The following is a 14,202-nucleotide window of genomic DNA, read 5'->3' on the forward strand; positions in this document are numbered from 1 at the left end:
GGGTCCCTCCAGGCTGAGCCCTGGGCTGAAGAGACCACCCTCGGGCTGGGACCCAGGTAGTCACCTCTCTACAAGGGGGCCAGGGCGGTGGTTGAACGGGCCTGAGAACAAGAGAGTGACTGTCAGCGGCCTGATCTGGGTTTGACCCAGTGACTGAGCGACAGCTGCTGGTCGCCATGGACCCACTGGGATCAGCAGAATGGGGGACGTGGCGCCCCCTTGGCTGGGCCTGCTCAGCCTTTCACTTTGTTTTCCAGGAAAGCTGGGTCTTCAGCCAGCTCCAGCGTCCCCGGAGAGAGGGGTGTGGCAGGAGGAGAGCGGGTGGACCAGCTGATTTGCTCATTGACAGCCCTGTAAATCTGGAGTCACTCCATATGACTTCATTGGAGTTGCTCTGGGTTTACACTAGTGTCGCCAAGAATAGAATTTGGCCCCGGATGTAGAAAGGCTTCCCGCCGAGTGTTTACTTAGGCTGTCTGGATTAGTGGCCTTTGAATGGGCCGCCTAGCCCCACGGTGTCACTGTGTGATGCTGGGGGGCGGGGGGGAGGAGACTTCACACCTCTGCTGCTGCAGTTGTATAGCTGCTGCTGGTTTCCCGTGGCTGGGGTAGCGGCCCTGGGCAGCAGATCTCTGCAAGGGGGCGGGACGTGGAGCTGGAGTCAGGAGTCTGGCGAACGCTCATGTTTTTAACCCCCCTCTGGCCACCGTACGCCGGTGGAGGGAAGGAAAGGTGGTCGGCCGGAGCTGAGCGAAGCGTGCCTGAGACAGTCCTTAAAAGGCATTACGTTGGCTTCGCGGGGGAGCTTTGCTGCGGGCTGGCTGGTGTCTGGGGGGTTGCTTTTTCTGTATGGCTGCTGCGTGGTGGGTGAGCTGAGCTCTGCCAAGCTGCAGCCCCTTCCCAGAGGGGACGGGAATCCCACAGTGACGCCAGGGTCAGCCTTTCTCGGTGGGAAACACCAGGCAGGGTTTGCTTGTCTCTTCCTCGTGCTGCGGCAGCTTGCCAGGGGCAGGAAACGAGCCTGGAAGGGCTGCGAGCTGCCCCTGGCTCCCGGAGGGAGCATCGTGGAGGGTTGGGGCGCAGGGCGTGTCTCTGGCAGGAAGCTCGGTTCTGTCCATCCAGCTAGTGAAGCCTGCGCTCGGTGCAGGGGAGATGGTGGCAGGAGTTTGTTCTCTGGGGCCCTTTCACTCCTTGGCCTCTGCTGATGCTGCCCGGGGATGCGCTGGAGAGTCACTGTGGCTACTGTTGGCCACTTGCAGCCTCCGCTGGATTGGAACCGAGGCAGCTCCGAAATGAAGGCTCCGTGTCCCAGGCCTGTCCTCCCAGAGACTCTTGTCTCTGAACCAGACTCAGTGTCCCCGCCACTACCTGTGTGTTTCTCCTCCCCCTCCAGGTGCGGTTTGGCCAGCAGAAGCGGTACCAGGACTGGTTCCAGCGGCAGTACCTGTCCACCCCAGACAGCCAGTCCCTGCGCTGCGACCTCATCCGCTACATCTGTGGGGTGGTCCATCCGTCCAACGAGGTGCTGAGCTCCGACATCCTCCCTCGCTGGGCCATCATTGGCTGGCTGCTCACCACCTGCACGGTAAGTGTGTGGGGCGGGGCACCAGGGCGGAGGGGGTAACGTGCCCAGTGCCGGTCAGAGAGCCCAGGGTGCTCGTCTCTGTCTGGGCAAAGTCGCTGGGGGAGCGTGTGTGACAGAGACGTGGGTTGGATTTTCCAAAAGGAAGCTGGATCTCAGTGTCCCAGCTTCGGGCTCCAGCCACCCTTCCTTCTTGTAAAACAAGGCAGGGGCGGGGCCTGGCAGAACCGGGGCAGCGGGAGATCTGGGGGGACGCTGCTGCCGTCCTGATCACGTGACCTCTCTTCCCCTAGTCCAACGTTGCTGCTTCTAATGCCAAGCTTGCCCTGTTCTACGACTGGCTCTTCTTCAGCCCCGAGAAGGACAACATCATGAACATAGGTACCGTGTGCTCGCTGCCTCCCCGGGGGAGACGGGCCAGCCCCCTTTCCCTGCATCCCCCCAACGCTTTCCAAGCCAATACTGACATCTCCGGAGCTGCCTGGCTCCACACAGCCTCTGGCCGGCTCAAGGGGGTGGCCTTGGAGAGGGAGTCTTCTGCCTCTCGCTGTCCCCAGCAGTTCTGTGACCCTGCGTGAAGTGAGTTCGTTCCTTCTTGGTCCAGTTCCTAGAGGGACAGGCGGGTCCCATCCCACATGCCCAGTGTCTGTGGGGAGGAGCCCCCTCGACACAGGCCTCTGCTCTGCGCAGAGCAGTGGGAAGGCTGGTGAGCGCTGGATGGTCTCTCTCCCCCCGGTAGTGTGCGGCCCAGTCCTCTCCGGAGTCCAGCCCCTGGAGCCAAAGGCAGGAGCTCTGCGCTTGGACAGCGGGCAGGGAAGGAGTTCCAAAGCAGGCAGTGATAACGGGGTCTGTTAGCTAGCTAGAGCCTGATAACGTGTCTCTAGCCAGCCCCGCTCCCCCTCCCCAGCCCTGTCTGAACTCCGGCAGGGCTTTGCAAGCTGGCACGAGAGCTGCTTTGAGCTGTGGTTTCCATGCCTGCAGCAGCAGACGTCTCCCCTGGGCTCTGTGGCTGGCCACAGAACGCCCCTGCCTGTGCGGGCCAAAGCGCGGGGGAGGCAGGCAGGCAGGCGGTCTGATCACACAGCCTTGCACTCGAGCCCCAGGGTGGGGGCTGCAGGGGTGACAGCAGATGGCACTGCTCTGACCTGGGTCTGGTTCAGGGCCTGCTTGAACCCGAGGCGCACACTCTAGAGAGGTGGGGAGTGCAAATGGGGTTGGGGTGTGTAGGAGCCAAAGGGGGCGTCTTGCCCTCACTCTGGGTGGGTGGAGGGGAGGTTTCGCTGAGTCCCGTCTGCCGGCATCTCCCATTCTCAGCTGGGGCACAGTGTGGGGTGACCGGGTTTCCTGCTCTCTGCCTTCCAGAGCCGGCCATTCTGGTGATGAATCACTCCATGAAGCCCCACCCTGCCATCACAGCCACGCTGCTGGACTTCATGTGCCGGGTAAGCTCCCCCGGCTCCCTGCGCTGCCCGGCTGGTACAGTGGGACTGGGCTCGCAAGGGGCCACTCTGAAAGCAGCTCTTCTGACAGGCTCAGTTCCACCCCCTGCCCGCCCTGGGACCTTTCCTAGCCACTGACGGGGCAGAGAGGAGCCTCACTGCATTGGCAGCGAGGTCATTGGGTGGGGAAACCAGCCGAGCAGGTGGTGTGTGGCTGAGCCGTCACCCGCCTCTGCCCCAGCCCAGCTCAGTGGGGGGCTATCGGGAAGGTCCCTGCCCCCAAGAGCTTAAAGCAAACTCAGGCCCCCAAGCGGGGCGCCGACTCGGACCCAGGAGGGCCCCCTGAGGATGGCGTTCAGGGGAGGCACTGGGGAAGGGGGCGGGGTGGGAGGCTGATCTTAGCACGGGAATAGCTGGAGAGGAGTGAAGGGGCAGCAAGGAGAGCGGCAGGGGAAGGCTGCAGAGGGGTGGAGGGCACAGTCCAGACGCCCTTGGAAATGCCATTCTGTCTGGTCACTGGGGCAAAGGGGATTCCCCGATGCCCCCCAGCCTGGCAAAGGTTCCCAGGGGCTCCCTCTGAGAGATCTGAGTTGTGGTCCATCACTCACTGTGCTCTGCCCAGCTGCCGAGGCCGGCAGCGCCTTGGCACCGCCAATCACTGCCTGGTGAGGCTCAGTGGCACTAGTGCATCTTCGCGCAGGTCACCGGGTTTGCATTTAGCCCCAGAGCAGAGGCCGGCAGCAATTACAGGAGCTGTCATCCAGCTGGAGAGGCTGCTCTGTGCTCTCCTGCCCTTTGCATGTAATTAACCTAACCGCCCACGCCTCGTTAGGGAGTGCAGGCTCGGCCCCTGCAGAGAGCGTTGTCTCCGGGGGGTGTCAGGATAGGAGGAGGCCAAAGCTCCATCCCCTAGAGATGGGAAGGATGGAAAAACCGAGGGGGGATCATGGAATAGCAGCAGAAACGTCCAGCTGGTGGGGCAGGCAGTGCGGCTGGATGCCCGCAGCATGTGGACAGAGCAGTGCGCCAGGCTAAACGGAGCGGGGATCATGGGAGAGCAGCGGGAACGCCCAGCTGGGTAGCTGGTGGGGCAGGCAGCGCGGGCTGGATGCCCGTGGCACGTGGACAGAGCAGTGCGCCAGGCTAAACGGAGGGGGGATCATGGGAGAGCAGCGGGAACGCCCAGCTGGGTAGCTGGTGGGGCAGGCAGCGTGGGCTGGATGCCCGTGGCACATGGACAGAGCAGTGCGCCAGGCTAAACGGAGGGGGGATCATGGGAGAGCAGCGGGAACGCCCAGCTGGGTAGCTGGTGGGGCAGGCAGCGCGGGCTGGATGCGTGCGGCACGTGGACAGAGCAGTGCGCCAGGCTAAACGGAGCGGGGATCATGGGAGAGCAGCGGGAACGCCCAGCTGGGTAGCTGGTGGGGCAGGCAGCGCGGGCTGGATGCGTGCGGCACGTGGACAGAGCAGTGCGCCAGGCTAAACGGAGGGGGGATCATGGGAGAGCAGCGGGAACGCCCAGCTGGGTAGCTGGTGGGGCAGGCAGCGCGGGCTGGATGCCCGTGGCACGTGGACAGAGCAGTGCGCCAGGCTTTGCACATGCAGTCACCACAGTAAAGCTTGCCCAGTATTTTCAATGCACAAAGCTGGCGTAGAGAGGGGCCAGCCCGGACCTGCGCAGCAGCTGTTTGTCACGCTGCCAGCCCCGGGGGAGAGTGATACCTGAGAGGCTCAGAGTAACGCCTCACTCTGGCTATTGTTCCCAGCAGTGGGCTCTGGTGGGTAGAGGCAGGTTGGCTGTGTTTGATGCTGCCTCTGTCCCCAGTCAGCCCCAGCACAGCCTGCTGTCGTGGCCGCGATCCACAAGGGCACTCGCCAAGCGCAGCGTATGTGGGTGTTTGCCTGTCGCTAGCGTCACTGCTCCCTGTTCCACAGAGCCCCCCTCGTCCCTGCTGCCCTGAAACTCCCAATTCGCTCCCGACCCCAGGGGCCGACCCTCGAAACGCTCGGCTCTGCAGTAAAACTGGACAAGAGCAGCGAGGGGCAAATTCCTACACAGGATCAGGGTGTGCAGCTGCAGAGTCACCCAGCCAAATGCCCCTTTACTAACCTGGCGTGGGCGTTGGGACGGGAGAGGGAAGGGGAGATGGGGGTAAAACCCTCTCCTGCTGCCTCCTCTCAGTTCCGCGGTGTGTGTTCATCTGCTGCTCAAGTGGCCAGGGCAGTTTGATTCCAGCCAGGCAGTGAACTGACCTCGTGACAAGCTGCTAAACCCCCTCGACTGGCGGGGCTGGGTCTGCAGCCTCCCGGCCTCCCAAACAACTGGGCCAGGCCAAGGGCTTGGGGACCTGCACTAACTGTCTTCTCCATCCCCCTTTCAGATCATTCCCAACTTCTACCCGCCGCTGGAGGTTCACGTCCGGCAAGGCGTCTTCAACTCCCTCACCCACATCGTGGAGAAGCGAGTCCTGGCGTAAGGAGACGTTCGGTTCAATACGATCACGCAGCTGCACTCCCCGGCCCTGCCCTGGCTCCGTCTGTCTCTGGCCTAGCAAAGACAAACCTCTCAGGCAGAGCAGGGGAACTGATTTGGGTTGTGGCCTGTGGCGTAAGACGCAGCCATGGATTTATCCTGCCCAAGTGTGAGGGTCCTGGGATCCGCAGCTCAGGCCGGGGTGGGTTAGATGAGCTCCCGCCCTCTCCAGTAGGCACATGCCACTGCGCTGCCAGGCGAACACACATGCAGGTGCCTTCCTAGCCTGCCTCACATCTGCTGCCAGCCTGCAAACGTTCCAGCTGTTAGCGACAGCTGGGCTCCCGGCGAGACCCCCCTGCCCACAGACCCCACCGGCTCCTTAGGCGGGAAGGGGACATCCCAGGCCCGCAGCTCACACAGCAGAGCAGTCTCGGGGAAGTGAGGCTACACCCAGCCCCTGGAGAACAGGCCCCTGACTAGTCCCCCTAACGAGGGATTGTCACCGTGGGGACTGAAAGGCTCTGAGCTGGGGTGGGCGGAGCTGTTGGGGTGGGCGTGCTGCCCTCAGTACAGAGCAAGGGGCTGGCAGCAGGGCCGGAAATGGGCTGCTGCTAACGATCTTGCTGGGGGGGAGGGGATGCTGCTGTCCCCCGACACTCGGCCAGCGCCACAGAGCTCTCCTGCCGGAGATGCCTCGTCCCGTCCGGCTCAGCTGTAGCTGCAGCTCTTTGGCCAACGCTGTTTAGAACAGAAAAGCCCATCGGGGCAGCAGAGCTTTCCGGGGGCAGGAGGCCTGGCCTGGGGACAGAGCTGGGCTGGACCCATGGAGTCCAGGGCAGAAGCCGTCCTGATAGCTGCCAGAACTGAAGCCCTGTCTGTGCCAGGGCCTGGGGCTGGGCACCAGAGTCCCCCAAGCCAGAAGGCTGAACCAAGTGGCCAGAGATCAGCACGGAGCTGTCCGGAGCCAGACACCCCGGGCTGTTCCCTTTGCTCTCCGCTCCTGCCCTCGAAAGCAGGGGAGTCGGTGCCAGTGGGGTCTCCTTCCCCCTCCCTCCCCACCCCACCCCGGGAGCAGATGGTGATCACCAGCAGCAAGTGCCCACGGGAGAAGTTTTCTGATCCTTCCCTGGCCAGGACCTGTGTGCTGGGCAGTCGATTCTCTCCTCCCCCTGCCCGGCTTTCAATGACTCCGCTGAGGCGTGGCCCGCGTGCCCGGGGGACTAGCTAGTGCTCTCAGGGCGTCAGAGCTGAAGTGTGTTCCCAGGCACGCTGGGTGACCAGCAGCCAGGCAGGAAGCGCCAGTGCCGATTGATCCTCCTCCTGCACTAAAGTCTGACCTTCGTCCAGGGCAAGGGAGCCTGGGCCTCTGCCTACCAGCCGCAGGGCCTGGGGGCTCCTGCTCTGGGCTCCCAGTGCCAGGAGGGAGGTGTAGGGAGCCGGCCGGTTCGCTGCATGGGCAGGAGATGTATCTTAGCTTGGCCATTTCTCATCCCTTTCCTCCTCCCTACGCAGACCCCTGGCCCCTCTGTTTGACAACCCCAAGCTGGACAAGGAGCTGCGGGCCATGCTGAGGGAGAAATTCCCGGAGTTCTGCAGCTCGCCCTCACCGCCCATCGAAGGTAGAGCACCTCTCGCTGCGGGGGAGCTTTCCTGGCTCTTAGAGCTGCAGACTCCCTGAGGCAGCGCTGCGTTGGGTGGCTGCAGTTTTACAGCCATGAATCTAGGAACCCAAGCCCAGTGTTCAGAGGTGCGAGCAGCGGAGAGCAGCTGAATGCCATGGGAGCTGCAGGCCCTCAGCACTGCTGAAAGCCAGGCTCGTAGGGCAAAGCTTTCAAACTTGGGCACCCACCACTGCCAGCCCTTTACCCTGGACTCCCTCTGCCTCATCTCTCATTGGGCACCGCCAGCTGGGCCTGGCTTCGGGTTCTCCTGCCGGCCTGAATGATGGCTAAGCAGGAAGGACGGTACATGGCTCTGAAAACTTCTGTGCTCTGCGTGGGGCTTCGAGATCGTGTCACTGGGTTGGGAGCACCCCCGGGTAAACTGCCGGGGCCCTCACCAGCACTGCCCCCTTCTCAGAGCCCTGCGGAGTGGCCCCAGGACTCTGCCTTGCTCCCATTCTGACTCCTGTGCCTTCGTTTTTGCAGTCAAGATTGAGGAGCCGGTTTCCATGGAAATGGACAATCACATGTCTGACAAGGATGACAGTTGCTATGACAATGCCGAGGCTGCCTTTAGTGACGATGAAGAGGACTTGAATAGCAAAGGTGAGAGGCTGGTGCAGCACCTATTGGCCAGGAATGGCCTCCAAGTGCTGCCATGTTTACCCAGCCCAATTAGTGGCCTCTTGCCTCTCTGCGCACGCACTGCCTCCTTTCCTTCCCAGTGACCGGGCCCCAGAGAACAAGCCCTGAGCGCAGTTCCCAGAAAGCCTCTTCTCCCTGCAAACAGCAGTCACTGAGCCCGGGGCAAATCTGCTCCTGCAAACAGGGCGGGGGGCCCTGGGCATTTACCGAGCGCTCTGCAGTCATTAACCGGGGCCGGGAAGCTGACCCCTGCAAGCGCCGGGGAAGGTCCCGTGCGCCCGGGCTCCTGGGGTCTGAGTCTCCCGCCGAAATGGGAACCAGGCTAGGCCGAGCCGGGGTGCGCTGCTAGCTGAGGAGCCCCTGGCCACCCCCGGGCTCGCTCCTTTCTCAGGCAGCCCTCTCTGGCCCCTGACAACCGCTGGCACATTTGGTTCTCGTTACACTCACAGCAGGCCTCTCTGGGAATCTGGAGTGGGGCCACGGGGCTGGCTGCTCTGCTGACATGCTGCTCTCAGAAGCTGCAGGCACCTGGGATCATTTCTTCAGCTGGCGTTGGTGGCACAGCTCTGTAGTCTCCCCAGCGCTCTGATCAGAGGGATGTGTTGGGGTGGGGCGGGGTCGTGAGAGGGAGCGGGTTGCTGTCTGCAGTGCTGCAGGCTGGTGCCCTGCAGCGCGCTGGGCGTGCCGGCCCCAAATCCACACACGCAGGAAGCTTGAAAGCGCAATTGACCTTGGACAGTCTGATCCTCCCAGCTCCATGATGCACCATCTGTACTGCGGCCTTCGGTGATCAGCGCAGGACGCTGGGAGTCCTGGGCTCCGTCCCTCCCGCCCCTGCTGCGCACTGTGACTTGGGGCACATTGCTGAACTGGGGACGGGTGTAGAAGGCAGCCGGGACACCTCGGTTTGCCAGTCTCTGAGCACTCCCCTTTACCTACCCCAGGGCTTGGGAGGCTTCTTGGGGGTCTTGGATAACCAGCAAAGTGCCAATATTTGGGGATGGGTCTGACCCAGAGCCCCAGCTCTGAATGCCTCCAAACGTGGGATCCAGGTCCCAGCACGTACCCCACACAGCTGGGCCTGTGGGGACAGGATACCAGGCTGCTGAATGCGGCGTGCTCCTGTGCCCAGCAGTGCCGCGCTGAGCACGGGTGGCACAGTGGTTTCCTTTGGGTCTGGCTGGTGGCTCAGGTTTGCCGTGGTGCCAGCATGTTCCAGGCCCCGTCACGCAGGCAGCCCAGTTGAACCTCAGTTGTTTTCACCACTGCAGGGAAGAAGAGGGAATTCAGGTTCCATCCAATCAAAGAAACCATCGTTGAGGAGCCCGTTGACATCACACCTTTCCTGGACCAGCTGGACGAGTCTTTGAAGGACAAAGTCCTGTTACTGCAGAAGGGCAGGTTGGTCTTGGCCAGTGGCTCTGTTCCGTGGGTCTGCATGCAGCAGCATGCGGGATGCTGCAGCGCTGTCGAGGCAGCGCTGCAGACACTTGCACCCAAAGCCCTGCGCTGGAGGGCCTGTCCGAAGGAGCTGTGTCTTTTACCGAGGTCTCCCGCAGGCACTGGGGTCCTGTCCATGCGTATCAGAGCAACCGCCTCGGAGCCACTCTCTGTGGGACGCAGCGAGGGATTTTGGCTGAGAACCCTGGAGTCTCTGTCCCCAGAACAGGGGCAGCCTCAGCAGCGCAGAGGAAGCCTCCCCACGCTCTCCTCTCGTGCCTGGAGCCTGCCCCGTCTCCAGGGCCACACCCAATCCTTGGCGCCCCTAGGGAGCTGGTTAGTGCCAGCTGGGCTGGTTTGTCTTCTGTGGGCAGCACCTGCCTCACAGGGCCTGGGTTTATCCCCCCTGCTCACGCGCCCCAACAACCGCAGGATAGCTGGGGCGGGCGGCGCAATCCTCCATGGTGGGAGCTTTGATTTTCCCTGGTTACCTGGGCCTGCTGGCTGCTGGGGTTTTGCTCCACAATCGCTGCAGATACTGGCCAGTCAGGGTCCCGCTAGCTCTGTCACATGGACAGTGCCCAGGGCTCCCCTGGGAGAGCAGCTCCCTTCCCTCTGTCCCCACGCCCTGCAGAATGCTCCGTCCTCCCTCTTGACCTCAGCGACCTTGGAATTAGCTCCATCTTCAGCGGGCTGACGAAGCTCTCTGCTTCCCAGACCCCGGCACGGCGCACTGATCTCACTGGCAGCTTTAAGCGCGTTTAATCTTACGCTGTCAGGCAGCTCGTTTGTTTGTGTGCAGAATGCTTGTGTAGCAGTGTAGCATGTTCCCTCCATGTGCGCTTGTAGGCCGGCCGGCCTCCCTGCCCGTGCCGGAGCAGTGCAAGGCAGGGCCTCCAACGCTCCCCCTTCCAGCGCTGGGGTCCTTTGGGCCCCTGCGCAGAGCCGGCTGGGTACAAAGCACCATTGTCTCCACTCTCGCTATCTCCCGCTGCAACTTGGATTGCCTCTTGTTTTTGTGCTGCAGCGATACGGAAGCCCAGTGTGAGGTCATGCAGGAAATTGTGGATCAAGTCCTGGAGGTAGCTGCACAGAGCCGGACGCGACGCTCCTGCCTCAGGCTGGGTGACATGAGAGCGGCTGGGGGGGCGGGCTCGGAGGTGGCTCTCCATGATCCAAGCACTCACATTTCCGCTTAGAAATGTGACTAAGCAAAGACCTCCTGGAAGCAGCACCATCCTGTGGGGGAAGCACGCCCGTGTGCAAGGGTCTCGGTGCCCGGGCACGCTGCCAGATGCTGGGGGATTGTTACTGTGTGTTACTGGGGGGTGAGGGTAGGCAGCCTGGTGCCCAGATGCTCTGGTGAGGGGCGCACTGGCAGGCTGAGTGACGTATTTGCCACCCTGAATGCCAGCTGTGCCAAGTGCCCCTGGGCACTGAGCCAAGGGGGCGTCCTGTCCGTTTTGCTTATCTCAAGTGTCCAAATGATAGATTCCCCCTGCTTTGATAGTGCTGGCTTGGGGCACACGTCAGGGTGAGAGCCCGAAGGAGCTCCCGAGGGGCCGCAGCCATGCTCTGCCAGCTGGGGGTCATGCTGGCCACTTGCCAGGAACCCAGCATGTCCCAAATAGGGCAGATCCCCCCGCCCCGCCTTCAGCACACAGGGCTCCATGCCAGTGCCCACTGCAGCATGTGCAGGCCGCGTCTGTCCTCCTCAGGGCAGCTGCGTTCAAGAGCCCTGTGTGCCGAGCCCCCGCAGGAGTGGAGTCCTCTTGCCAGCTGTGTGGCTCCGTCTCCGGTCGCCCTTTGCAGAGGCGGCCTGAATTACCAGTCATTAGTGGCTGAGTGTCTCGCAGTGCTTGGGAAGTGCTGCTGACCCAGGCGTCTTCTCACCGGTAACCAGCTCTGACAGCCGGCTCTTGTGGCCGTGCCATGGCAACAGAATGGATCTGGTGGCACTCAGGTGTGTCCTGCCATGTTCAGCAGTGCCGGGCCCTCACCCTGCCCCTTGCAACTGGACCTGAGCTGGTGCTTGACGATTGTGTAAGTGACTTTCTCTTTTTCCGCCTTTCTTTGCCCCAGGAGGACTTTGACTCGGAGCAGCTCTCCGTCCTCGCATCCTGCCTGCAGGAGCTATTTAAGGCTCACTTCCGTGGGGAGGTCTTGCCAGAAGAAATCACAGAGGAGTACGGATTTATTTTTCTCTGTCCCATCCTTTTGCGCTGGCCGTTGGGTTTTTCCCACTACAACTTCCGCTGCTTGGGCCCCAGCTTCACGGAGCAAGGGAAACCCGTCGGCGTCTGGCCCAGCGTGCACCACCAGAGCTGTCACGAACGGCACAAAGCCAGAGCAGACAGCTGCAGCACCCAGGGCTTGGACGAGACCGTTCTCCCCAGTGCACCGCATATCACCCCCCGCCACGCTGCTTAGCATGAGCAACGCGTGGCAGCTAGTGCCGTGCCACTGGGAGCCCCCCCGCCCCCCTGCTGCCTGGGGACCCCAGATCCAAGGACCCCACCTGGCACCACCTAGGCTGAGCCGGTAATTTCTGGTTGTAGGAGTCAGGACTCCTGGGTTCTATTCCCCATTCTGCCAGTGGTCTCTCACACCCCCATCTGTGCCCATTCGATGGGGGTTACCCCACCGGCCGGGGTGCTTACGCAGGGTGACCAGACAGCAGCTGTGAATAAACGGGATGGGGGTGGGGGGTAATAGGTGCCTATGTAAGAAAAAGTCCCCGAAACCGGGACATCTGGTCACCCTATGCTGCTGCTCAGGCCCTGAATGCGGGCGGGCGGGGGGGGGACGACAGTGTAGCCCGTTAGCTTCCTCGAGCCCCAGGTGAGCGTTGCCAAGCTGTCATGGCCGCCCGGCTGACGATGCGATTTCCATGCAGGTCTCTGGAGGAGTCGGTGGGGAAGCCGCTTTACCTAATATTTAGGTGAGTCCTCCTGAGCTTTAACTGACCCTGCTTAGGGTTTCCTCTGCTGTCTCCCCCCATTGGAGCTGAACTCTGCACTCTCTGCTGCTCTCTGCCCCCTGGTATCCCAGGGCCGTGGGGATTTCCTGCCGTGGGCGCTCAGGCCAGGCCAGCTCCAGGCGCTGTCTGCACAAGGCCAGGCAGAGGCACCCCACAGGAGGATGCTGCGTGGCGGTGTGTGTCAGGGAGCACTTGGGCCAGGCCCCAGCTCACTCCCCACGGCCCCAATGGCGGCTGGACCGTGGTGGTGTCCTGGGCCGCTGCTGACCCAGGGCTGGGTCTGCACCAGTTACCTGCTGTTTCAAATGCCCCATTAAGCTGCAGTGACGCCAGCCCGGGGATTCCTGGCTCTTGGAGCTGTGACTAACGAGCAGCTTTCCCGCCAAGTGGGGACTTCGGGGGGCGGGAGGTGAGCGCTGTGGAGTCTCAGGCCCCGTCGCCTCCCCTCAGCCCTTCCCCGGGGGGGAATTTAGCTCCGTGGCTCCTGGTTAGTGAGGAGTTTTCAAACAAGGCCTTGAAATCCCAGCTCCTCCTGCTCTGCACAACGTCAAACTCTTCCCACGAGTCAGGCTTTGCCCTGGTGTCCTAAGCCAAAGTCTCCCCAGGCGCTGTGCTGCATGTCAGCAGCCATCCTGGGGGGGCGGGGGGGCACTGTCCCCTATCAGATCAGCCCTGGGGGGCAGGCAGGACCAGGAATCGGGGTTCCCTGCGCCGGCTGCCCAGGGGAACCCTCGCACTCGGCACAGTTCTCTCACATCTGAATGTCCCTGTTCTCCTCCCGCCCCCTTCCAGGAACCTCTGCCAGATGCAGGAAGACAACAGCAGTTTCTCTCTGCTGCTGGATCTCTTGTCTGAGCTCTATCAGAAACAGCCCAAGATTGGCTACCACCTTCTCTACTACCTGAAAGCGAGGTAGGGGCGGCCAGGCAGGGTTGGCGGGTCACAGGCCGGCTGCGTCCGTCATGGACCTGAGCGCTGACCCGGCCAGCAGGGCTGTGCGGGCTGCTCTCACTAAGCGATCCTGCTGTCACCCGGGGAGCGCGCTGCGGGGATTCCCGCCCAGCCAGGCGGCTGCAGGGGCTTCTTGTCTTCCCAGTTCAGCTCGTGTTTGGTTCGTCCTGGGCTCTTCCTTCCCGCCCACCCCAGCCCCTGCTGAGCAGCCTCGTCCGCAGGCAGAGCCTTCTGGGGAGCTGTCAGGCGGGGGCCCAGCTCCCTCGGCAGGCGGCTGAGTCGAGCTGCTCCTCGCCCAGCCCCGAGCGGCAGTCACAGAATCCCTCCCCGGGGTCCCCTACGCGGGGCACTCGCTCACCTCGCCCTGTGGCCCCTCTAGCAAAGCAGCAGCAGGGAAGATGAACCTGTACGAGTCGTTTGCCCAGGCCACGCAGCTGGGGGACCTGCACACCTGCCTGATGATGGACATGAAGGCCTGCCAGGAGGACGACGTGCGGCTGCTCTGCTACCTCACCCCCTCCATATACACCGAGGTGAGAACTCAGGCCGGGCAGGGCCCCCCGCGGTCTCCGCTCCAGCCCAGCCCAGTCAGCTCAGGGGCGTGAGGTGTCCTGAGCTAGGATCTTGTTAGGTCAGCAGGGCAGGGCAGCCCTGGGCCACGCAGGATAATTCCTCTGCCAGGTGCTTGGATAGGCGCTGGCAAGTCGGTAGGGAATGGTCTTCTCTCAATTGCTGACCCACCCCCGGCGCGGCGAGAGGGCTCAGTGCTCCTGCAGGGCGCCACTGTTTGAACTAGACCTTCAGTCAGAGTCCTGACCGCACCCGGGTGCGTGAAATCCCCTGGCGCTTTTTGCGGGTGTCAGGGTGTTAATGTTGCACTCCCCTAATCTTTCCAATTGGACACAGTTCTGTTCTGCACTTCCTGTCTTACTCTGTGCTGTTTGGCTGTTAGCAGCTGCCATGGTACGCCCAGAAGTGGCTGCATCTCAGCACTGGGTAAATTGCTTGCTTACAGGTGTTGCCAAGGT

The 14,202-nt window shown here is 62.4% G+C and overlaps 1 protein-coding gene across 1 annotated transcript in view; it reads left to right on the forward strand.

The window, feature by feature from the left end:
* Positions 1-14,202, forward strand: part of INTS3 (integrator complex subunit 3) — a 65,191-nt gene that overhangs the window by 32,721 nt on the left and 18,268 nt on the right. The window contains exons 10-21 of the mRNA XM_044992025.1: positions 1,394-1,585; positions 1,876-1,963; positions 2,945-3,024; positions 5,403-5,494; positions 7,010-7,116; positions 7,645-7,764; positions 9,075-9,204; positions 10,271-10,325; positions 11,326-11,429; positions 12,140-12,184; positions 13,016-13,135; positions 13,554-13,707. Coding sequence (XP_044847960.1) covers positions 1,394-1,585; positions 1,876-1,963; positions 2,945-3,024; positions 5,403-5,494; positions 7,010-7,116; positions 7,645-7,764; positions 9,075-9,204; positions 10,271-10,325; positions 11,326-11,429; positions 12,140-12,184; positions 13,016-13,135; positions 13,554-13,707 — 1,287 coding nt within the window. The remainder of the gene's footprint in view (positions 1-1,393; positions 1,586-1,875; positions 1,964-2,944; positions 3,025-5,402; positions 5,495-7,009; positions 7,117-7,644; positions 7,765-9,074; positions 9,205-10,270; positions 10,326-11,325; positions 11,430-12,139; positions 12,185-13,015; positions 13,136-13,553; positions 13,708-14,202) is intronic.

This window comes from Mauremys mutica, chromosome 17, assembly GCF_020497125.1.
Source record: "Mauremys mutica isolate MM-2020 ecotype Southern chromosome 17, ASM2049712v1, whole genome shotgun sequence".
NCBI classification, from domain to species: Eukaryota; Metazoa; Chordata; order Testudines; family Geoemydidae; genus Mauremys; species Mauremys mutica.